The sequence below is a fragment of the Necator americanus genome, chromosome X, assembly GCF_031761385.1.
Source record: "Necator americanus strain Aroian chromosome X, whole genome shotgun sequence".
Taxonomy (NCBI): Eukaryota; Metazoa; Nematoda; class Chromadorea; order Rhabditida; family Ancylostomatidae; genus Necator; species Necator americanus.
This window is the reverse complement of record NC_087376.1, coordinates 979,538-1,005,459: the sequence shown is the minus strand read 5'-3', so window position 1 is coordinate 1,005,459 and position 25,922 is coordinate 979,538. Positions and strand designations below refer to the sequence as shown.

The window sequence follows — 25,922 nt, the reverse complement described above, 5'->3', positions numbered from 1 at the left end:
ACCTTTTGCACTAAATATAAGCAAATAATACGGCGTATTTGTCGAACCTGATGTACGTAATGTTGAGAGAGTGAGCGAGAACATTGAAGGTCATGATGTATCGAAAAGAGATGACCTCAGTCGATTGGAAAAAACGTTTAAGACAAGAGACAGAAAGCAAAAAACCCCGTTTAAAAAGACACTACATCAATGGACAAAGAAAAATCCATGAATCTCGAATGAAATCCACATCTTCACATTTTATTTTGTAAGATTGAAATGTATATTGTGACATTCACAAATTGTGAACCGTATATGACACATATGAGACAGCTTTTGAATTTGTTTTAATTTTTAATTTGCAATATGTTAAAGAAAAAAATATTACATTTCATCCGCTGTCTCCCCCTTCACCATCAAGAATTCATTCGAAATTTTTCACAAAGCACCAAATTATCTGAGAAAAATGGCGGTGAATAGGTCTAGAATAGGTCCTAGAAATCAGTGGACATGCATTAAGGATGATCTTCAGTGAAACGGTGGTCCGAAAAAAGAAACCGGCCCAGCGTGGATACTTTAGAGATATTTGGTCGCTAACAACTAGATATAAAATTGCAAAATAAGGGAATCCTAGAACTTTATATTAGAAGCACGTGTGGAGTGTATTTATTGTCTATTTGTAGGAAATTCCATCTGCTAAGCTTGTATCCTTCTTCGTTCTTCCTGGAATACCAGTTTTTTTTTTTAGCAAGCTTCCGAATGAGACAATTGAGTCCAGAACCTCCTCGAAAAAGAAACTGTTGAGGAGTCGGTGGTATTTCGGTTCAACTACAACCACTTAAGCGGGTGACACAAAACAAGGAAAATTCCAGAGAGCATGCAAAGAAGTAAACAAGTCCGGAGTGAAAAGGAGCGGACAAAAAAGCCTTTTCTAGAGTATGAAAGCACAGAACAAAGACACTACAAGGTGTTCTTAGGAATTAACAGCGGAAAGGGACAAAAAGTGTACGAAATGGAACTTGTGAGAAAAAAAAGGGGTGAAATGTGTTGGTTTCACTCCGGGATAACCTTAATCGATTAGACAATGATCCGATGGGTGGTCCATGTAGCAGAGATCTTCTAATTTGCTGATCAGGGATATCCCTAGCGATGTGATCTGGAATCCAATAACTTGCTGTAATTTGTTTTACAAGTTCTCTTGACGTGGATAAAATCGAAATGGTGTCAGGCTGTAACGAGTTTAGAGCAGAAATTCTTCCATCGAGAATTCGGTTTCACCAAAAAAAAAAAGGAAAGACATGAGCAACAACTGTTCACACTGTAAAAATGGCTGTTCAGGGTTTGATGAGCGACTAAGAGGTGAATTCCTTGTGATGGATGTCTCAAGCAGCGGATAACGTTGTGAACTTTTCGCATCATACGCGTTTCTTCCGCACCATCCGCATATCTCAACGATGCGAAACACGTCAAATAGACGTTGAAGAACGATTAAGACCAAAAGAAATCCTATGTGATTCGATGCAACATGTGTTTCTTATCCTATAGTTTCGCATTTCATGGAGAATTCTAGTTGCTAACGTGCAGTTATCACTCATTCAATATTACGACCAAATATCCGAGATGAATATCCGAAAAAGAGGATTTCGAGACAACAACAGACACATTTAAGACCGCTCCATTTCACCAATTACGCTTTCCTCAAAGTTTCATTATCAGAATTCAAATAGACTCCCCCATAAATAATCCTCAGTGAATGAACAGTTCTCCATTAGATCCGTAATTTTGTGGGGTAGCTAAAGTACGTGAACTAATGGAGGTTCGTTTATTCGAGTTACCCGTCTCAATTCGAACCTATGCAAATTAAATTCTGTGTTCTCATCCTCATTCTGCACAACGGGTGAAACCTCATTTGTTCCTCAAGTTTTACTTTGTTGAAGCATTTGCTGCAGATGTTCCGGATATCAAATCCTTCAATTCTCAGTAATACTCAATTCTCTTGCGCTTCCGTTCCATTTGTCAAATGCAGAAAAAAAAAGAACTTTTTAGGATCCGGACACAGCTCGAAGATTTATGTTTTACTGATATTGAAGTAAGCGGACTGCTTTCCTCGATGTTCCGATCCTGAATTCCTCTTCCTTCCAGAACAAGGGAGCCGACATAAAAGAGAATCTGCAAATTCGCAGTTCTATGGGGTTTTTTTTTTATATTTGAGGTTTTTTTGTGATTTACTTATGAAGAAAGCGAACAGTACTCGTTAAATCTGGTTTTTCCAGGAGTGGAATGATATCGAGTTGTGATTGAGATTATCACTAAATAACCTTTTTCCAGGAAAGCAAAGAACTAGGAGAAACCTTTGAATCATTTAGCCCATTAAGAGGACCTAAGCAATTATTAGACGATACGGTACTAACTGAGGAAATATTCATAGTTCAGCTTGCACTACCAAGCATATCAAAATATCGTGTAAAAACAAATTGCTTATTAATACGATTTAAAAGGATTCTGAAAATCTTTAAGGATTTTTGTAAGCGTAAATAAAGTAATCATACTGTAGTGATAGGGTCCTTTACCTGCAGATTCGTGAATTTCATACATTCCGTTCTGACTGTGAAAATTCCCTATGCATCCTCTTCTTACATGCATATATAAATATATAAATATAAGCATAAATAAAGAAATATATCCATATGCAAGGTGGGCATTGTACATCACATCAGCACACTACGTTAAAAAAAAATTCAATGGAATTTAATGAAGCGCGCAATTCCATAATTATTTATCAACATACCTGATATCCTGAATATTTTCTTTGTGTTGTTTTCAACTGAACAATGGGTTGAAACAGGTGTCCAGTAGACAATGACAATCGAAAGTTCCGGTGTTTGTGTTGAAATGACTTTAGGCGTTCCTCCGGCATTCCAATGAATGTTTGCGTACTGATTTATTCATCGAACGCTCAACGCAATAGTCATCGAAAAAAAGCGCAGTGCAAAAGGATTTCGGCAAAGGAAAAAAGATATGAATTCCACGAAACATTCCAAAAAAAGTGATTGGACATACGTTTGAGTTAGCCTTTGGAATTAGCCGGCATTAGCATAGCTCCGAAAAAAACGAAAACCAGATGTTCGTGCACCAAAGTGAATGATTTTGATTGAGGGATCAATAAATAATCATGGATCATTCCAGATGTGATACATGCGTGTGGCGGAAGTCGTACTAAGATGTGAATGGAAAACTTTGAAATAGGTAGACCAACTATTCCTGGAGTTCGTCATATGACAGTAGAAATGTGACATTGAAAGAAAAAAAATAAAGTACGAAGGAAATGCTTGTAGGAATCATAGAAGAAACCTTTCACTCATTTTAACGAGGTTTTTTTTTCAGTTAAGTGGAGTACAATCGTAGCAAACTATTACGAAGTTGGCAAAAAAAATTTCAAACAACGGAAAGGGCCTCCCTTGACCCCTACGACAGTTCCTTTCCAAACCAATCCTGAAAGATGCAACAAAAAGTACAGACAAGTTTAGTTAATCTTTTTTGTACTCAAACGGAATGATAGAGGTGGATTTTATCTTATACTTTTGAGGGCATTATTTTTCACGAAACGCTTATCAATGTCCAGAGAATTTGGAAAAAAAAATACATTAGACGAAACCACATGAATAATCCACTAGTTATAGGTTTCAGATCAAAATATTTTAGGAGTAAAAACAGGGATCCAGAGTTTGCCTAAGGTAGGGTCCAAGTTTGGCAACCGATAAGCTATTGATGAATGCATTTTGAGTCTTCCACCCATCTTTGACGAATGATTCCAATTCTTTTCCGGAAAAAACCCGTACTACTACCTATCCATACAATACAATTCTACCATCAATACGTCCATTTTTTTCTGTCATGTTTTGGTCTTTAACCTCTAATCAATTTGCTGTTTTCAATTTGCGGTGAGTTTTATGGCATTTATGGCATGGATTTTCGTTTACGATCCACATTGTGTACTTCTTGTTTTTATCGATATTATCTTACTATTTACACTAGCGTAAAATCTACTGTTGCTAAAAAAAATTTTGCTGGCATCCTTTCAAAAAATTGGGTTCTAAACTTCTAAAATTTTATCTATTTTAAAATCGAATACAAAGAGTAGGTGGAAATGTAGAAATGTATTGTTGCGGAATGTTTACATGAGGAAGTTTCAGGAATATATCGTCGCAAGAGAGCTAATTCAATTTTATTGAGCCCGCTGTGGTCAACGACTTCTTTGGTTAGATCGTTCCTTTTTTGAAGGAGTTGTAAATGTAAACATAACGATTGTTTACATTTGGCTAATTAAAATAGTGAGTTTGAAAGATGTAGAAACACATTGGGAATAAACACTCTGTGATATTCCGTGCAACTTTGTTACATATGAATGGAAAATAAAGCAAATAAATAGGTAACCAAATAAATATTTAAGAAATTCGAAATAGAACGAACACAAAGCTGTGTAAAGCTATGTAATTTTCCCACCATCTGGCCAAATCAAAGCTAAAATCCAGGATTCGGGAGTCTGAAAACCTAATTTAATACTGTTCCTGTCCTCGGCGGAAGAAGAAGCCCGTGTACAGCATGGGTTCGGGACAAATGAAAATATTATCGGGCCCCGCTCGAGCGAATCGAAGAACAACGGGAATAAAGGTGATTTTCAGGTTGAATTGTATACGACTAATTCTACAAAAAAATTATAATACATATCTTTTATAAATATTTTAAATAATCAAACTGCTCCTGCGCGCAGACAACTACCAACTCCTTGTTGTTTCTCAGGCTTATTTTGGAGTAACGCCTTACATATGCTCCAGAGTTTTTTTTTTTACCTAAGAAATGTTCAAGTTTACCCCTTGATAAAGATTTCTAGGCATCGACACAGCTTACTGTGGCCTCGGATAAAAAAAAACAGAATTGTAACCTGAACAAAAAAAGAGTTATTCAAGAATAGAAGCCTTTTTTGTAGTATTAATTGCCTCCTCTTTCGATTTTAGACAGTAAAAAATAAGAGTTGTTGCTCTGAAAAATTTACTGAAACAAATGCCACTTATCGTGAGTCACTTATAAATGCTAGTCCTCTCGCACAAAAAAAAAGGAAAAAATTGCAGCTGCAAGGATTATAAAACTTTGGTGTGAAATTATTAGGTTGATATGGTTAGGTTCATATTACAAAATATTAGGTCGATTTCATTACAAGGGATGAGTTAGAAACGATAAAGAAACGCGAAAAAAAAATTCTGGAGCAGGGAGCTTCCAAATCCTACAGAAGACTACCGCGGAATTCACAGAGGAAATGCATCAGAATTAAGAAAAAGAAAGGGGCAGCAGAGGTGAAGGATTAATAGAAAAAGGGAGACAGTTGCGCTAACATGGTAATTTTGTAGGATTTCGAAAAAAAAGAGTACGTTCAGGTGAAGAGAAACACACCCTTCTATGCAAAAAAAAAATCCCGTACGCCGAGTCTGGACTTCACATAGGGAACAAATTTCAGTTTTGAACTGGTTAAAACGTCAAACGAGGTCACCCACGTAATAGAACAAATGTTAATGAGACACACTAAACGCATAAACCAAACTCATTTCATATTTGGAAGGACAGATGGTTTTTTTTTCATATGTACACCATTAAAACGAGTTTTTTTTTAGCCGATATTAATGTACCGGATGTTTTCGAGTAAATGAAAAGGTCATCCATAGAGTTCTGCTCGTGACATGCTTACCTAATTCGATTACAGTCAACGTTGCGATTCTCTTCAAACAACTAAATCGGTGAGTTCGCGTATACATTTTCATTGCTTTTTTTAAAGTTAAGTGAAATAATTGACGTGGCAGCACACGCCACATGCAAACAACTCGGACCGGTCTTATACGGGACGTTTACCACAAAAGAATATCGAAAAAAAAAGGATTGAAAAGTGGAGACGAACTGAGGAATCCATGTTCCTAATAAGTAGTGACATTCCATTTTTAAAGTAAAGGAAAAAAATCGGGTAAGAGGCATAAAAGGGAGGAATAAATAGAAGTCATAATAAAGAGCGGTTATGATATCCATGAAATGATTAAATAAAATGAATAGTTCCTTTAAAGTCATACAGTATCTCTATAAAATTGATAAGATATTTAATCAGGGATAGTGGTCAAAAAGAAAATTACAAGCAAAAAGAAAAAATAATGATGGATACAAAATAATATTATTTCAATATTTCCCTTCGTTTTACAAGATTTCTCCCTCCATCTGTTATCTTCTTTCCTTTATTTCTTGTTCTTTTTTTCATCTATTTTTTTTTTACTTAACGGATATAGTTTCCTCCAAATAACTCATACAAAAAGATTTTGTCTACGTCACATCAGGGAACAGAATAGCACAGCAAAAAGATTTTCAACTAGAGGAGATGACGACTGGTAGATTTCAAAGGCAGAAAGAAGGCTGATTGCCGGGAAATCCTTCTAATCAGGATGCTGACTGAAGAAACCGATAGTTCTTTGTGTTCAGCGTTTCACCGATGTTGTTCTTCGTATTCCCTGCAAGAAATGTGTCTTTTCACAGCAACATCTGAATTTTAAACATTCCTGTACAGTCATCCAGATGACGCATACATTGATTGGAAACCATTTCTGCGCCTCTAACGTTACACATGAGTCAACAGTAATACTAACTCCTAGAGACTAGAGTTAAACATCGGTTTCTGCATCAAAACATTTGAATCCTTATTGTTCCTGGTACATTCATTCAAAGTTATATTATTAAGGAAAGATAGCAGTGAAAAGATTGAAAGAAAACAACAGTTTGCTGTACATATATGACAAAAAAAAGTAACCTTTGCAAAGGAAATGCAAATGAAATTCTCAACAATTCTCTTATATCCTGCAATAAAGCTACGATCCTGTCTCAGTTTGCTCTCGGATAGTATACAACGAATGGTCTTCAGGCTCTGTTATAGTAATACCTTCATCAACTGATGATCCTAAAGATTTTCTTATGTAGTCAACATTGTTCAGCTACTGGGTAAACGTACTCGGTTCATGAATCCCTGCTTCAACAGCGTGCACTCCCAGCGAACCTAACGATGCCATTATAAGTCCTTGATGAGTGTTCTTTTTCGCCTGTTGGCGTTTCCCAAATATTGATCGCTTTGGTTTCCTGAAAGCAAAATCGGCACCTATTCTCGGTGTAGTCAAAAGTAAACTAATGATTTGTTATCCCACATTCCTTGAGCGCGGCAATGGAGCATTCGTAGGTGGTTCACTTCGGAGGCACGGCGTTTCTCCTTCTCTTCCTCGCCTACCAGGTTCCGATTTGCGTAGTACTTCAAGAAACAGTTGTTTAACAATATTTAGTAGATAATAATAAGAAAATAGTGCTGAGTGAGTCAAATTATGAAGCAAGTGCAAATAGCATTCTTAGATAAACTACGGACTACCACAAGAAGACAATTCAAAAATTTCGGAGGGAAGTTTTTTTTTTCCTTCCTTAGCGTCTATTGTGAGTGAAGTAAACAACACTACAGACAACAAGACGTGTAATGAAATGAAGCAAGCACAAGCTAACCTGCCTTCAAGAATTTACGGTGAAAGAGAGATCCTAAAAAAGATATACTTCTTGGTGAAGGAAAAGAACTAGGGTTGTCACTCAACTAGTTTTTTTTTTTGAGTTTACACTCAAAGAACGACAATGAGAGTCTATTTTTAATGATTTTTCTACGATTTTTAATGATGTAATAATTTAATGATTTTTGAATGATTTTTCTACGGCAATTGTGAAAAAGTTTCTTATTGTTATTTGTATTGTTACGTTTGCAAAAATAATGCAAGTTTGATCCTATTTTTTTCTACTTTACTTTATTTTTTTATTATTATTCTATTATTATTATTATTATTATTATTATTATTATTATTTTCTTTGTAACTCAGAATAGATTTTAACTCACTAGTCTATATAGAAGTCATTGTAGTAAACATCTACCCAAGTGAAAAATGTTTGTTTGTGACATTCAATCCCGCGATAGGGTCAAGAAACTTCTGGAAAGGGATTTTCAGAAGCAGTCTTTACTGAAGTGTTTTTTTTCTTCTGGATGTGCCTCAAGAGGTGACAGTTGGTTTTCTAATGATTTATGGATGGTCGTGACAATGACAGAGCTCTGTAACCAAAGTATGCAGCGTTCGTTGTGGTAGGCACGGGTAGGACGTTGTAGAATCTGTTGTAACATTTCGAATTGAAAATTTGTGGATCTTATTCCAGTTATTGAAGCCAAATGCTTTCCAGAAATTGTCCAAAAAACAGCCCTAGGATGGCCTTTTGCTGCAAATTCGGATCCAGAAAATAGAGCGATAGATAAATAAATAAAATGCTCCAATGATTTGTTTATGGCTCAGTCATACCTCTCAACACTATCGAGACGTTTATCGCTTTCGCTTTGCGAGAAAAGCTTAAACCAGATCTCAAGATGTGGATTTGGTGACTTCTCCAATTTGAGCCACACCCGCCAACTTCAGTTTTTTAAGTTCGTTTCAAATGGTGAAAGTTAGGAAAAACCCTACTTTTCGTGAAGGCTAAAGGCCATGATGCGTACAGTTACTCTACAGTAACAGCTAAGGAACAGAAGTACACAGGGTTTACCTTGGAGTTCGGATTCACCACGCCGAAATTCATGGAATCAACGAAGCGTTGGAGGCTTATTGACATTTCTTTCTCCGCAGATCTATTGATTTTCTTATCGGTTTTTGGCACTTATATTCGAAAAGAAATTTAGCTTTTGGAACCTCAACTTGAGGATGTCAAACAGGCCCCCCTTTCCGAAACTGCAATGTACGGGCCTTACCATGGAGGTCCCACCTTCAGGATCGCGAGGGCCTCCTAGTCACGTAAGTTGATCTGCACTGGATCTGATCCTAATTGATCTTTGACTTCATGATCGATCGTTAGTTCTTGGAAACCACACCAACGCCAACTAAGCCTTCCATCTTTCCGGGGGCCTTCCATCTTTCTTTTCTTTCTTTAGTACCATGACAACTCACATCCAGAATCAAAAAGAAAGAAATACGATTCTATCCAACGGTAACGATGATTAACAGTTACAGAAATATTTCAAAAAAAAAAGAAAAAAAGGAATGAAAAGGAAGGAATCAACTAAATCTCCTTTATATTTTCTTGCGATAATTCATGAAATTGTTCGCTATGTAGATACAGTTCTATTTCTTCGACTACAAAAGGCTCGAGATTTCTTCGATTGCGAGAGAAGTTCCTCAGCGACCATAAGGAAAGCAGGGACTGTACATTATCCATGCGTTGGAAGAGAAGTTCTGATTCCAGAAGGGCAGAGAGGGGAACAATTTTGAGCACCTAAGTTCATAAAAACAGAGAAATTATCCATACCTCTTCAAATGGATTATGCAAAAGATGTCGTATGTTTGATATGTCTTTTGTGAGCATTTCCGTCTCTTTTTCAATATCTTCTTTTTTATTGATGAAGAACTCTTCCTCTTCCAACATGTCACGAGGGATTCCACCACTAAATACGAATATTTCCCAAACCGTGTTTTATCCATGAATTGTCGGCCTACCTTTCCGCTAATTCATCCACCGCTCGTTGCCATTTGAAAGAACTTTGTGATGGACTCTGTTTCAGCTCTCTTAATCACTGGATTTAGATCGTGTACTTCCTTTCCACTCAAAATTCCACGATTTCCGTCACCTCATTGTCTCAAATCGATCCATTTCAAGCAATTTGCTCTCTTTCTGCTCGTTCCTGTATCCTCGCTGCAACAACGGTCGCAAGTACGCCTTCGAGAATACACTCAATTGATGCTGAACGAGACTGGTTACAGAGCGATACGGTAACGGTCGCATCCTGAACAGACCGATCGATACCTAACACTTACAGCAACACTCCGATCCTTATATCCGCACAAATCCTCTATTCCTTGAGTCATATGCACTATCATACCACGATTAAATTCCATAAAAAGTCTGAAGTTGTCCTCTTTACGAGCCAGACGAATGTTTAAGTATCGCACCAATGGTTTAATCGTTCCTCCCTTTGAAAAAAATAGGTTAGTAAACATTAAAAGAGAACAGCATCACAAACAGAAGAGAACTAGTTCTTGAACCTGCAAAAATACAGTAACCAGTATCACCATATAGGTGGCAGATAATATGGTATTCTTTACTGGTACATTATTGCTGATCATAAAGGCAAGTGAAAAGGAAACCGCTCCTCTGAGGCCGCCATAAGCCTGAATTACTCGTTTAAAGGACAATTCATGTATGAAAAGATGCAAAAGGTGAAATTTTCGTTTCCAGTTGTATCCCACCATTATAAATTGCTCCTGGAATGATATATGACGGACGCCACCAGTAAATCGGTTGACAATGTACGTTAGGAAGAACACAACTGGAATTAAAGGATTAAAGTGGAAGACGAGAAGGAATAAAGCCTGAAAAAGTTTGTTTCAACGAACTGCACGAGGAAAGGGACGAACGAATACTCTTAAAAGAGAAGCAAACGCAAAAAAAAATATTGAAAAAATGGAAAAATGATGGAAATATTATGTGCTTCAGGAAGTAGTCCGTACATTCGATGGCAATGCTTGTTTATTTATTCGTTGTGTGGAACTTCTATCAGTTTTCTGGTTTATAAGTTTAGTTTCAAAAAAAAACTGGATTGTTGACAGAACATCGCAAAAAAATAAGGTAGTAAAAATAGCACGATAAAATATTGGAGGAAACATTTCAAAATCAGGAAAACCGATCTCCTGAGAGACCTATCTGGCCTCAACCTCAAAGGTCTTACCTAAAAAGCGGACTCCAATGCAAAGCACAACGGAATACAAGGAAAACAATGGATGCCAATCGCTCCAAAACCATTCCTGTTCATTCACCAACATTACACCAAGAACAATAAAAATCAGAGATTCTGAGACTGAACTGAAAGTATGGGATGGATTTCAGGTAGCGGGAATAGATCCCACACAAAACAGTCGATCCACAGCTTTAAGCTCAAAACAAGTAAAAAAAAAATCTTTACGTGGAAAGAAATCCACTTACGGTGCTTGAAGCGAGCGATAAAGACTGTTTCAGGGGAATCAGAAAAATCCAGAAACAAATACAACAGATGCTCACCTGGCTACCTTTGCAAAATATGTAACACTTATAAATGATTTGTTACTTATATTTCCGCAAGAATAATGTGTTTGAAATAAACCGCAAGCTATTATCCTGGAAAATGAGCATAAAAAAGGAATCGGAAACCTCTGTCACCACTACAACTTCCACTGGTATACCCGATTATTCCGGAGAAGTGGAACAGTTCGCTGCCCATGTAAGACATGTACGCCATCCCGAACATAATCACTGGTTCAACAACTAAACGAAAACAGATATATAGTAAGAAAAATCAGCTCTAAACTCAAATTTTTGTGTCACATATTACTTTTTGCACCGCCTACATATCCACAAACACATCATAATCCTCTTTTCTCTGGCTCACTCCTGACAAACGTACCTCGAACGTGCTTCGTGAATTTAGTGACAAACGCGGACATGAAACCAAAGAAAAGACCTATGGCTAGGCCACCCAAAGAAACACACAGAAAAGCCAGAAATCCCATAAAGCACTGAAAAACTAGAATAATCCTATTAACAGGCAAGTAGAATAGAATCGTTGAGGGAAGTAGCATACATCCAGAAATCCAATAGAATCCAACTCTTTGAATTCGATGACCAAGTTGTAGCAGACGACAGTTACAGCATCATTCAACAATGATTCGCCGAATACCATGAAGTAGAGCATTTTGTTCACGCCAACTTCTTGGAAAATTGCCAAAACCTGACAGAATCTACTCATACACTTCAAAATACGAGAGGAACAAAGAAAAATTCAATATTACAGCAACAGGATCTACAGCAGCGATTAGCGAAGCGAAAACGAGGCAATCAAGGGGATCAATCCGGAAACCATCGATCCATCCGAGGTCAGAAAGCACTACTAGGCTTCCACCAATAAGCACAATATTAAAAATGGTTCCCTAAGCCAAGTAGTTTAATTAGCATTTTTATTATTTTCGTATATTTAGGGGAAAAGAGAAAAGAAGATTAAGAAAGAAGAGATAAAGAGAATTTACCACAACTGCATAAAGAATAATAGTTCCTATATTCTCCAGGAATGCTCGATCTCTAAGCGAATACGCGGATTCGAGAATGATCGGCGGCAAAAGGAAGAAGAAGAAGGTTTTTGAGTTGAATTCCAGAAACTTGACAGATTCATGTGTATCGTCGCCTCTGAAATTGTTTCTGAAGTAATCAAATCCTTGGAATAAGTAACAAATAAATATTGAGGTTCACCAGCAAGTTTTTTTTTTCTTAATGACACACGCATACCTGTAATACCTACCAATCCTTAGAACACACGGATGCAGAATAATCCTTTCAACAACAAAAAAAAGATTGAAAAAGACTACTAGTCGGCTTTATGGGAGAGTACGCACTCCAAGCAAAGATAACTAGGAATGATTCTTCCAGGAACTCTTCGGGGATGTGTTGCGTCAATATGGCGGGCCACCAATTGATTTCCACCTTAGATCATCAAGGAAATAGGTGGTCGGCATACCATGTTCTTTTTTTAAAAGGGTCTGATGAGGCTACGAGCTAAATGGTCCCAGCGCAATTTCTGGATGAAACCTCAGCCTATGCAGCAAAGGCAGCCGAACTCAGAAGACCTCATAAAAACTCGTTTACTGAAAATTACACAATAGCGTTACTGTAACTAACATGAAGATCAATCCTAGTCCAACGCCGACTAAAATTAGACAACATGATTCAGGAATGATTTTCTGGATATAACGTGTATGATGATACACTGAAAATACAACATCTTTAATATTGTTAGAGAGAAATTGTAGGATTAACTCACACAGTTTGAAAATCCCAATCACTATTATGAATATAGTAAGAACAAGCGGTTCCTTTACATAATCAAACTTGAACGAGGCCACCTTCACACCATGAGTGCTGTGAGCATGTTGCTCCTGACCATGAGACTGATTTCCATGTTTCCCAAGATTCGTATCCAGAAAACTGATAGGTTTTCCACTGAGTGAACCAGGAACATCTGCATCTGGTCGTAACAACGTGACTAATACCGACCTTCAAGAAGAATTTGAATATTCATATGATTCATGCATATGATAGAGAAATTAATTGCAGGTGGATTTTCAAAGGGAATCCGGAAAAGCTATGCGTCATCTAAGGTTGCTATCACAGCTTACGTTCACTTCAAAAGGGGCCGATGTATTTATCAGTGTTGTGAAAATCATAGCGGAGACATTAAATTTTAAGGGATCAAAAACAAATAAAGGTAGAGTTAGAGCAAATATATGCAATGTTTGAGAATTTTTCGGGAATTTTTGTTCTTGGTAGGCAAAATCCGCAGAGCTGGGAATGTTTTCGAGTGAACCACAAGTGATTTATAAATACTAAAAATTTGTTAAGGACATAATACAGTATGTTACTATGAGATTTTTAAGGTTTACTTACCTTCGAACACCAACACTATCGGCGTAACTCAGAATATCGCTCCAAAATTCTGTTTCGTTCTCAATATTTAATTCTATGGACAACACGAGACCAGGGATTAATAGCAGAAGCAAGGATAATTGTAGTCGCATCTGAAGAAGTTAAGCTGTTCACCTCCAACCATATTTCAATCATTTTTTTACTTGTCTTTTCTATAGAATTTAAGAGGATAAGGAAAGTATGAACACAATTTAATCACAAACCATTAGCATGAAGTTAGTTTGTGCTGAGGTTTTTTGGTAATTTATTTTAAGAGGATTTTAATCACACTTAGAGAATAGTACTAAGCGCACCTGATCCCTTAAAACTTAAGAAAAAAATCGTTTTCCATATTTTCTGTACGTTCTTTTTTATACGTCTTTTATACGTTTATTTTTATAGGTTTTCTATATTAATTAATCATTTTGTACGACTTTTATAGATACCTTTACGTGAAACAAAATTTATGATCATGGGGTCCTTCAAAATTTACAACATATTTACTCAGATCCGACAAAATATCCTATTAACGTATTCTTGCACTTTTAGGAATAACGGATTTGGTTTATTTCCTTGATACAGAAGTTAATAGTGATGACGACAGAATTTGCTGGAAAGAAAAAAAAACCAACGAGCTAATTAACCGTACCAGCATCTTGGTTTGTAAATACCCAGCCAACACCAACCCAGCTACTGATATGACTCAAAGTAGTAAAAACAGTCAACAAGGTTAGTACATACAAAGAGAGATGGTACAAACACACATCATAATGAATTCCCTCACAGTATTTCAAATTACATTAAAGTAAATAATTAACATAGTAACTAAAGGTGCTCTAAAATAAGTAAAAATGTTGACAACGCAAACTTATAACATAATAACTACTTTAGTGTCCCAAGAAAGTGAGTAGTTCTGCAATTTGAAGGCTCAAGGAACAGGCGAGTAACTAAGGAAAGCGCTGATAAAATAGCCATTAAACCAGCAAATTGCTACGGGAAGTGTCAATGCTCATCATTGAGCTACGAAGATTATAATTCTAAGGAAATATCACCTTTCCTGGGAGATTTTGATTGCATACTTGTGGTTTTCTAGTTGAAACATGGGAACAGGGTCTAGTATCTTATTTTTTTGAGCTGCTTTCGTGGATAACGCTAGCAATCACTGCTCGTTTTGAATATAATAGTCACATTTGTTATTCCCCATTATTTCACTTTTTTCAATCGCTAATTCAAGTATTTGTTTACAAATGGGAATAGTATGGAAGTACACAAGATCTGGACAGCACCAATATTTTCGTATTCTTTTCAATAGGGGGAAGATAAATCGGTGGAATTGCTAGAAACTCAATGAAAACAGGTTTACTGAAGATGTTGAATTCAGCCTAAACCAAAATCCAGAAGAGAAAAGAATTACTAGTAAAAACAAATCCCAACATTTGTTGCAATTTTATAAATTATGTACTCCTGTAAAAAAAAAACAGCCACGAACTTTAATCTAGACAATTGTCTACAGGTATATAACACAAGTCGGATCACTGACTCGCAATTCGTTCGGATTATTTCCTGAGAAGTTCTGAAAAAAAAGCTGTTAGAAGCAAAGGTGAACGGAGAAAAGATAGGAAAATAAAGACAAAAAGAAAGAATAGTTCGATTAAAGTTTACCGAAGTTGAGTCCTCTATTGCTCCATGAATACTGTGCGCCGAAGGAACTTCAGGTTCTGGACTCTCCTGAGTGTTATTTCTATCATGAGTGAAAATCAGAAAAAAAAATCAAAAAATGCGACTTTGAAAATGGTTTTAATCTTCCAAAGTACCATCTCAACTCGGGAAGTTAGTGTTTAGGTATCCTTTTGAAGAGAAAGTGAGAACAAATAGTAATGAAATTGTGAATAATAATAGTGGTAATACATTTTTGCAGGGGTGTTGAAATATTCCAAAAATACATTTTTTTTTTGCAAGGCCCAATGCGATAATAGGTTACAATTTGGTGGTCAAAAAAACATCCGTCAATCAATAAGGTACAGGGATGTCGAGCACTATTGGCACTCCGATACGCGTCTTTCTTTGGCCAATGTACTTCAATTGCTTTCTTTTAACAGCAATCACAGCTTATTTATCCTTATCTCATTCCATTCAGCTTATCATCTTGAGGTTTGACATTGCCCGAGGCCAATTAAGCCTTCCACTGTTCTGGACTTGATAGATAAGTGACAATGTTGCCTCAGATAAGCAAATTTATTTGAGTGATTGATAAATTGATACTGATTGATAAATCAGTTAGCTTTCGGAAATTATAGTATGAACTGCGTGCGCGATCAAAAATTCTACGATTCTGAATTAAAATCTAAAGCATTGGAGCAGAAAAGGGCTGATCAACGCCAAACAATTTGCCCTCTTTTGTGGTAAAAAAGAAACTTCATATCATATTTGAATTTGGATGAAATCGATAAATTTAATTGCAACATTATTTAGTTTGCAATGATCCGTCTGTATTATTCTTTGCCGGAATTTTAGCGGATTTTCGGTGTGTTTTAAAAATGCGACTTGTACTACCACTACTATTTCGGAGCGATTGATACCGCCTCTGACAGAAGTTATACGTATAGATTTCGGATTGAACAAGGTCATCAGGAAGTGCGGAACTTCAGGACCACCGTATTCTCTACGCGACCGTCGATCAACAGTTTTTGATCTACGCTTGGATCCAATTGGAAATCAATCGCTCGGCCTTCCATGGTGTCGATTTGGTCTCTTACAACTATGCCCTTTATAGGGGACTTGTCTTAAGATGCACGCTTTGGACGCAAGTTGGTCTGGATACTTATGAACTAAATATTTATTATATCACATACGACCACTACTGTTGAAGAAATTAGTGTTTGTTTGTTTGCTTTTTCCTGAATACGCAACTTTCCTGGTTTATTTCTGCGAGTTATCTTCTTGCTATCTCAAAATTGATTATTTCTCATTCTGTGGTTTTCATCGGTCTCCAAGTGACTCAAATTTGTTCCTACCTCAATTGTTGGCCGTGGTGATTCGTCTTGAAGTGAACGTTGAACAAAATTGATTATTCGTTGTGCTGGAATCATTTTTTTTGAAAAGGTTATGCTACAAGAACTTCCAAGGACTACTTTTTGCTTTTTCTTTCTGTTAACTTACAGAGACGTCGAACAGCAGGGGCCCGATTAACTGATTGAGCTTCTTCATCGGAATCGCTATCCTGTGTTGAGCAGCCTCCGGCAACTGATTGGCGTTGCTGAACAAAGTGAAGATTTTGCATATTACGCAATTTTTATTACATAGTTTCTTTGTTTATTAGATATGGTAGCAGCAATACAATATGATAAAAAGAACTGAAAGTTACCTCAGCTTGTGCACTTTGACTGGAAGTTTTTCTATGCCCACACCAAATTTTCGTCAAGCACACTAACAAACCAGAAGTTAGTAGTGTGAGGAATAGGAATAAAGTTAGAAAAACTATAAGCCCGTTTATGGATCGATCTGGAGTTGGCGTCGAACTATCCATGATCTCATGAAACACCTGCAAGAGATATTTTTAAGGAAGCTGTGAGATAAATATATGCTCGAATTCATTAAATAATTATGCCAAAAAAATGGTTAGCAAATTTTTGCAGAGAAAAAGTACTGGTTTCCTATCATCAAATACAAGTCGAGCGAATAGTACTAAATAAGTAGAGCTGTTAGTAAGTAATACATTATAGTTACTGTCATTGTTAGCGTTGATGTTTACCTTGAAATCACAATTTTTAACTTGATTAGAAAGAGAGTTAGGAGAAGCACCAATAAGGCGACTAAAAAGGATATTAAAAAAAATTTGGATTTTCTCTCCCAGGCATTACGATATGCAATACTTCGAAACAAACAATTTATTATTAATTATTTTCAACCATGATACTGAGATTCCCGGAATGTAAAACACACTTTTAAGTCGTAATTTCGAATTTATATGTTTTGAACGTGACAGGCGTTGCTTGGTTCCATGAAGATCATTGAAATGATTAAAAAGTTACACATGTTGTATTTTATGCCGCAATTTTAAATTATTCCGTGGTTCAAAAGTGGAAAAATTTGGGTGCACAAAAACAAGCGTGAAGACAATTAATTTCTCTGTTGAAGAATTTTTTCTTTGTTCATTAAAATGTGAAACAGTTTTAGAGAGGTGTAGCAGTGGTAAAATGAATGCGAAAAATGTGCCCGAAACATTTTTTGATTACTTTATAGGTTTTTGTGGAATTCCACAAAGTCTCTACTGCTCTCCAGCCCATTTCACCCGGAAGAACAAATCATGCAAAAGTCACACTTCCTCATCAAAGATTAAAAAATTCGTCACAATGTTTAGGAAGAGTGCTTAATACGATTTTCAAAGAGCCTGTGCTTCCGGCGGAAGTAAGTTCTTCTTTAAAAGAAGTAATAAAATTGATAATGCATCGAAGAATGGAGATTATTTTAGCATAATAGTGGTTTTTGGTTTACTAGCAACTCCTTAAGAATAGTATCTGAGGTTATGCTAATGAAACTCATAGAAATGCTGAACTTACTGGTTTCCCAACTATCTGCTCATTGCCACACATGCGAAAACTCCGCCAGCCCTATTACCTCTTCGAATTTCTGAAAGTAGTCTTCATATATGAAAAGTCACACAATAAATGGAAGTAAAGCAAGGTTTAAATTTCAGAAAAAAAAATATGGAAGAATCTATCGTTGAGGTCTCGGCTCAACGACTAAAATCAATGTTGTCGCGACTAAACATTGAATGGGGAACATTAAGAACGAAACGGAACCCCGACGGACTCGGCGCCACCAGAATCGCCCTCGACGAAGTGTCGGCCGCATGAATGGGCTGATCATGGAGTGGATGAACGGCCATACTAGGCTGCTTTTTTTTTTCTTCATACGAAAGTGATGTGGCAGATTGAAACGAAACCACGATGATCCAACGATGAGTTTGAACTCTTTTTTTTTTCTTTTTTTAAAGTTACATTTATACTGGAAACTTTGAGGAAGCAATTGACGAAATCTCGCTTTCAACTTCAATCCTCAATTTTATGTGAATCAAGGTTTGAATCATGGATAAAGGCTCAAGTTCTGATGAATGGAACACTTCACATGTTTTTACCTTGGAGACCACAAATTTATTAATACTCCGTAACATATTTTTTTTCACAATATTTAACTTGAATAACTCAGATTTTAATAAATTTGCTTTTGGTGCGAGGTTCAAGAATTTGAGTTTAACCGTCCACGAAGAGCAATAGAAACTTAAGAAGGTTCAATTACTCAGTTGGTCCTGGTTTTTGTGCTTAGTTATTTGAAATGGAATGTAAGAATTCACTAACCTAAAAATTTTGGAAAACTACTACGGAAGAGAAGTTCCGATCTATGGGAGAACTATGAAGAGATTTCCGCAGATTTCTCCGCGAATACTTCCTCGAGATTACGTATCAAGCAGATGTGGCAGAGGAGACGCCAACATGCCTCGACAAAGCCACGTTCCAGCCGTTCATGGATGCACAGGTGACCATCGTAGGTATTCTCCGGGCTGTAGATATGCAAAGAACTACACAGTTCCGAGGAAATATGAAAAAAGGATAGGTAATGATGGTTACCGAAATTACTTCATCAAATAGAGTAATAACGAGAATAATTAGAAACTAATAACTAGTAATAACTATAATAATAACTAACACTAATAACTAATACCAATAACTAATAATTAAAACCCGCTGTACACAGCATCATATTCAACTATTCAAATCTTCCTAATAAAACAAACATTTTTCTTTCAAGAGGTCAGAGATAGAGGATGTCTCTCCTTTATGTACCTACTTCATATCCATAGAACCAATTTTTTTTTCGTAAGTTTTAAATAGAGCTACGTTAGGCTAAAAAAAAAACTAGCAGTTTACACGATTTCGATAATCCTCATCCCGTCACTTTTTAGAAATATGTTATGGTGTAAGGTGATCTTAAGTTTATAACAGTATTAGAACCAAGAGCAATCCTCACGTTAATTATTGAAACGGGTGCATCCGATTACTTTAAATTACGTACAAGAAATTTCTCAGAGAAAACTGGAAATGTTCCAGTAAGATTTCTTCCAGAAAATTTCAGTAGGTGTGTGTGTGATTTTCCAAAACAGATTCCTAGCTCATGACCTATATCCTTAGCTCATGAAATATATCCTAGCGTATATAAAGGCGTTCCGTGATTATTCATGTATATCAGGATCTCTTTCAAGGGACCTGGGATGTAACGTATAATCGATTTTTGGTAGGTAACCAGAGTCGGCTATTTGAGGACCGACGGCGGTGAACCTCCTTAGGATACACTCATACGTTAATTGCTCACACAAGGCATAATCGGAGGCATGCTCAAAAATCCACGGTCGCCTATTTGCCTGCAGCACAATCCATGTATCATTACTTATCTTAATAAGAACCTAAACAAATCATATCGAAAAACATTTTCCATTCTACTTCTAGAATTTTCTGTTTACTACTTGATTATAAAATTATTTAGCGAGGTGATTCTCTTGTTGAAAGGGTATTTTACAAGTAATTTGCTCTAAAATATTATTAATAGCGTTACATCCTAGAAAATTTGCCGTAAACAAACAATTGGATTGACTTTGTGCCGTTCGAATTACTATTTAGGTTTGCTGACTACCTCACATCAATTATTAAATATGTTTTCGTTTCTAAAGATAATTACGTTATTTTTGATTCCGATCACGGAATTCAGTGAGATTAGCGAAATCAAAATAAGATTATAAAAACTCGTGAGGGATTGTAACTAAATAGGCAGTCAATTGCTGCTTTTTCTGTTACGTTTTTTCCTTGTTTCATTTTTTTTTCTTAGCTAACACGTCCTAAAACCATGAATTAGATTATGATTTTTTTTCAGGACGTCGTTCCCAAACTAATCATAGGAAAGGTTAGTCTCTTTTTATAACACACCATATAAAAATATCACATTTAGAAGTAGTAGAGTGAAATGAAAACAGTATGTCTTCCAAAGTCTTTGAAAATCCTTAAAATTACTTATCTTGGTTTTACAACGAAATATGGTAATAAATCCGGTAACACAACACATCTAAACAATATTTTACAGCACATTATTTGGAGGAGCTCATGGATTGTTGAATCTTTCCTGTATAACGTTAATGACACTTCTTTTTTTTCGAAGAAATTACTAAAAAAAAAAAAAAAACTGATTAATGGGGCATGAAAATCTACATGTTTATGAAATAAGTCATATATGTATTCCAAGAGAGCCGTATTCTGGAAGAGAAAAAGGGTACCAGAAAAACCAAAGAAAACAATCAAATAAGTAGTTTTTAATTGATTTTCTTGAGCTGTAGCCAAGATTAGTATTGATCTTCTTCATCAATAAATAACTAAACAATAATAACAATAAATAAATACATCTTTATCAATAATCTTTATCAAATCAATTAAAAACTACGTTTCAACATTCCAAGATTCAAAGGCAGTCGAACATGGGCAAATAAGTAGTGTTAAGAGTAATCCTAGAAGTACAGCGTATCGGCTAAGTTCAAGAATATAATAGTATTACTCGATTAACAAATTAGTGAGGTGAGACGGAATCATCATATTACACGTATTCCCGTCCAAACATTGCTGTTAATGCATAAAATACTTGTTGGATACTTAGATCTCATTTCCTCTGGATTAACAGTGAGATACGTTGAAAAAACGAAGATTTCACGCTGAATTAATCAGACTTTAAAATCTATATGCTCTATCTGTTTTATTTCCATTATTTTTCCGCTATTACTCTCTCTATTTTCATTTTTCGATGCTCTTCATTTCTACGTCTCTTTGAAACGTGAGAGTCCAGCGTGCCGGACCTTCTGGGATCAGAAAACTAGCTTAATTGGAATTATTGTTCAATTTCTAATTTCATGAGAATTTTCTATCGAGGTGCCCTTCAGAGGTTTGGGGAAGCTACAAGGACACCACTTCCTTTCCCCTTATGTTCTCCAGAATTTAGGGAATTTGGAGCAAAAAAGCGGGAGAAAACAAAAGTAAAAACTATAGTGAATTCCAAAAAGTGACAAATTCATGTGAGTGTAGTGAAAAAAAAATTTAAAAAAATCAGTGATCACTGAAATCGTTTAGAGATGAATAGAGAAATTTAAGGTACATATATGTTCTTAGTACGAGTTTTTCATTTCGGAACAACGTTCGATTTCGTGGATGAGCTAGTGCGATCAAACAATCAAAGTCTCTTGTGTCTCGTCAACTGAAGAGTGCTCCGCGCAGAATTCTATGGGCTTCCCCCGATTTCAGCGTTGCTCTCATACATTTCTGAGTTGTGGGATTCGTTGAGCAGTTCCTTTCAAATCCTTCAGCAACCTTCTATGACGATTGTTTTTGTTTATGAATGCTCGATTCGCGTTATTGGCAAATAACACTTACATTAGGTTTGCAGCTTTGACGACGCACCAAGCAATTACGCGCTCTTTCTTGTATTTCATGAAAAAATGCTCTCGTCAGCCCTCATTGAGTTATGAAGCATAGAATTCAAATTCGTCACTTAGAAACTATCGTTTTCACCTAAAAATCTAGCTAGACGTAACTAGAGACGTGGATCCAACTATTCTGGACTGCATGAGCAGCGTTTAATCTCAGCCCAGAGGGTGCTCCCCGAGTCCCCCACTCCTCCTTACATCGCCTGGTCCCTCCTCCGCCTCATACTCTTTGCACGCACATCCGCATGGGTCCCGAGTACGGAAAGCCGAATGCCTGTTTTTCAAAGCTCATCCCGTTCTCGCACCTCCACAATCAAGTTGTGCGCTTCGTTCGGCAAAATTTTTGTTAGTATAGAAAGAAATAATTGTACTAACCTATTTCCAGACGATAATTCACAAAAACTTTCATCTTTTTCATATTTAATTGTTTTGCTTACACTTTAATCTAGAAGGTTTCCTTTCACTCAAAAGAATCATAGATATTTCAGATTTTGAGTTCCACAGAGATACGATTCGCCTAAACCGACACTTATTCCTGGTCGAAGTGACCAATTTTTTTTTTCTTAAAGAGAATTCGTTGAACCCTCCGTTGCCATGGATTTCTTGATGACGTTCACTGTTCATTTGCTGATTTTTTTGGGACGAGAATTTCATGGTTTTTTTTTGATGGTAAATGTGACAAGACATTTTGGCTCACCACTCTAAAGGAAACTTAGCGATAAGTGATTTAATGAGGATTTGCCATAATGGAAGGAACTGCAAAAAAGCAAAGCCAGACTGGGATAAATTGTTTAAAGACAAGGAAACATGTTTTGAGAATGTATATAGCAGAGTTTAATATTGTAAGGTCCCATTCAGTCGAGGGGCTTTGCTTTTTAATTTGTTATTTTTTCTTTGGAAGAAAAACCAAGTAGTAGTCCTTGTACCCCCTGAAGAGCTAATCCTCCCTCCTCCTTTCCTCTCTGTATTTTCGCACTCCACATCCTAACTTTACTTACTTCATTGTAGCTGCTTTCATTTCTGTTTTGCTTCGCTGGCAGGCGCAGCACCATGCCTCGTTTGTAATCGTACAGCGATATCTCGAACACGTTGTTAGTTGACCACTTATAAAATTTTCGATTTTTATGATGCCTGAAATTGCTAATCAATGCTTACATGACACTGCTATATGAAGCAAAATACTAACTAAAACTATTTTCCACTTGAAACTCATTGTATCGAAGATCTCCTACTTCCAGTTCTCTGATCTTTGCCTTAATTATATTTGTTGACGTGTATTAATCAATATCTTGTATACTAATTTGAATTATAACGTTATGAATGATTCGTTTGCTGCAAGATATCATTCCCAGTCTGTCATTCCCCTCATGTTCATTACGTAAACCATAGATCACCCTAGTCGCATATGGGGAGTGACCGATGAGTTGTCGCCGTGAGCAAAATGTGGGATGAGTAGAGTTGAATCCTTCGTAAATATCCTTTTTTCAGTCCCATGACTACTCTCAACTAGTTAAATGAATGTGAATAGATTTTTAGTAATTGGTATTTTGTGTAAATAAATTTTAGACTCCTCCCTCAATTCTAGTCTAATGTATAGTTGTTGACTTGCGGTCGCTTATTTCTCCTCTCAAAACTCAGCGATTCCGCATTTAACTCTCCAGGAAGCCTGATTTCTCTTCAAAAGGACTTTTCGGGTGCACGTACGTGAACGATTGCGAATTTTCTCTTTTAATTTTGAATAAACGGAAAGCAAGAGGTCTCTTAAAATAGGTTTTATGAAAACATTGAGTTTTAAGGTTAGAAAGTATAGATATGTCGATAAATTTGCTAGAACAGTTACTACTGGAGAATAATGTTGACGGCTTGCACGAGAAAATGAATTTGAGACTGTATTTTGGGACTTTTTTTTTAAGGTTTCGGTAGTTTTTATGTGTTTTTTAATCAATGAGATCTCAATATGATATGGAGTAACCCTTCTGAGTGCCTACTTTCCAATTTTGTTTGAAATTTGTTGCTATTTCATAGGGCAAGGAGTACTTTTTTTTTTAAAGGGAGAGGGTTGATGGTACTGGGACCGGTTCTTCTTGTAAAATTATTGAACCTCCTAGAAAAATGTCCCTAACCCTTAATAAGAATGTAGTTCCTTCTCAGAATGTAATTAAATTTTTCCGATTTGGTGTAATTTCAAAGTTTCTGTTGAGAATGATCTCTGACACGATCTCTTCCTTTCGATGTAATTACCTCCAGTTGTTTTTTTTTTCGAAGAATTACTTCTTTCTTTTGTTTCCCAGTTTAATTTCCGTAATTTTTTTTTGGAAGGTTTGACTGCAATTCAAATTCCTCCTAGATTGTATCATATGTTTGAAACGTTCCCAACTTTCAGCAGCTACAAACTCTGAATTTTCTACTGTGTCACATGGAAAATTCATGCGCGTATCGTCAAAAATTGAATAAATGGACGGACGAATGCGCCGAAAAATACGAGAAGTGCACAAATTTCCGACGACGACGCCGTCGGGTGGCGGCTATGGATGTTTTGTTGTCAGCTGCGGCTGGCTGCGTTGTGGCATTGCTCGCTCGCTTCTCCGAATAGCAGCTCTCTCGCTTTAGTCTTGTTCTTTGTTATTACAAATGACTTGTTTTTGTTGTCGGCACTCGTCCGAAAGAAAATCCGCTCCTTTTCAATGCTTACCCGAGAGATGCGGCGTTTACAGAGGTGCTTCCATGCAGGCTATTTGACATTTCTTCCCGGATAGTTTACTCGGATAAAGTTTAATTAAGTCACAGCATTCTTGCATTCGTACAAATACGTCACCTGCTTTGCTTTCTTCCTGCTCGTGTGAACATCTACGCCGACATTCCTCTGCACAAAGTTGTTTTCAGCAGGAAAAGCTGCCGTGGTCAGACCGACTCCGAAGGTCATATCATGTCTCCATTAAATTTCTCAACTTTTCAATCCAAGGATTTACACTAAGCTTTCCTGTTTCTCTCCTAGCCACCATGATTATCTTTTTGATTTGTGAACATCTTCTCAAGAAATATGTCAATAATCCGTGCTCCCTCTCTCTCCCTCTGATCATTTTCTAATATTTCTATTGCCGTAGAAATTTCTTCTATTTATAATTGAGGAATTTCTCAAGGTCGAATTCGAGCGCTGTTCCATTTTCCGGGTCATATTTCCTTCTTTTCATTAAGGGCAGAAGAAATTGAGACCTTGAATCCTCAAGTTCCCTTTAGTGTGGCTTGTTCCTTTTTCAACTTCTCTGCAACAAGAAAGATGAAACGAGAGTTTTTCAATCCCTACTAGAAGACATGAAACCGTTAACGAAAATGCTCCTTGTGCCATTTTAGCTATTCCACTCTAAAATATCTAAAATATCCTGAATTATTTTATCAGCATCATTACCCTCCTCCCGAGAGAGAGCTTCCTTGAATTGTTTTCAGCCTGCGTGTTTTCGAAAAAGTCCCCAAATTGTTTTATTTTCCAAAAACGGAAGAAACCGAAGTGCAAGCAGTGATGAAATATTTCAATTAGCAAAGTTTTACTTTCTGTCGAGATTAAGATAGAGTTAGATCTTCCAGATTGTGGAAGGTCGAAATCTGCGACAATTGAGGGTCTTCCAAAAAACGTATGAAAGCATCATGAATAAATAAGCTGTTTAAAGTTAAAATTCGATATGCTAATTATCTTAAAAATTAAAAATTTTCAGGTAAATAGCATATAGAAAGAAAACCCACACCATTTATTTACTGATAGATTGAGAATGAGAAAATATCAGGAGAATAGGTACCGCATCTAGTTGGATCCGTGCCAAAAATTACAATATTTGGTTGGAAGAGTGTTTAACTCTCTATGAGT

The 25,922-nt window shown here is 36.5% G+C and overlaps 2 protein-coding genes across 4 annotated transcripts; both read right to left on the bottom strand.

Annotated features, from left to right (window-relative positions):
• Positions 1–6,875: 6,875 nt before the first annotated feature.
• On the bottom strand, positions 6,876–18,140 carry RB195_021136 (uncharacterized protein; the record flags this gene model as incomplete). 3 transcript variants are annotated; one of them, XM_064207725.1, is made up of 27 exons in its annotated part: positions 6,876–6,964; positions 7,016–7,140; positions 7,206–7,306; positions 9,373–9,508; positions 9,561–9,629; positions 9,692–9,804; positions 9,879–10,034; positions 10,107–10,232; positions 10,311–10,390; positions 10,790–10,923; positions 11,119–11,214; positions 11,280–11,361; positions 11,501–11,612; positions 11,678–11,824; positions 11,886–12,023; positions 12,120–12,276; positions 12,376–12,393; positions 12,766–12,853; positions 12,908–13,140; positions 13,531–13,661; positions 15,038–15,043; positions 15,089–15,121; positions 15,211–15,276; positions 16,563–16,627; positions 16,708–16,804; positions 16,913–17,089; positions 18,108–18,140. In XM_064207725.1, 27 exons carry the CDS (start codon positions 18,138–18,140, stop codon positions 6,876–6,878), a joined length of 2,808 nt encoding a protein of 935 aa, XP_064063605.1. The 3 variants fall into 3 exon arrangements, with proteins under 3 accessions (XP_064063605.1, XP_064063606.1, XP_013304911.2); XM_064207724.1 differs by lacking the exons at positions 12,376–12,393; positions 15,038–15,043; positions 15,089–15,121; ... (3 more) ...; positions 16,913–17,089; positions 18,108–18,140; XM_013449457.2 differs by lacking the exons at positions 6,876–6,964; positions 7,016–7,140; positions 7,206–7,306; ... (16 more) ...; positions 13,531–13,661; positions 15,038–15,043 and having other exon boundaries at positions 15,056–15,121.
• Positions 18,141–21,178: 3,038 nt separating this feature from the next.
• Positions 21,179–24,805, bottom strand: RB195_021135 (uncharacterized protein; the record flags this gene model as incomplete). The annotated part of the gene is made up of 3 exons (XM_064207723.1): positions 21,179–21,298; positions 23,062–23,194; positions 24,756–24,805. 3 exons carry the CDS (start codon positions 24,803–24,805, stop codon positions 21,179–21,181), a joined length of 303 nt encoding a protein of 100 aa, XP_064063604.1.
• Positions 24,806–25,922: the final 1,117 nt, after the last annotated feature.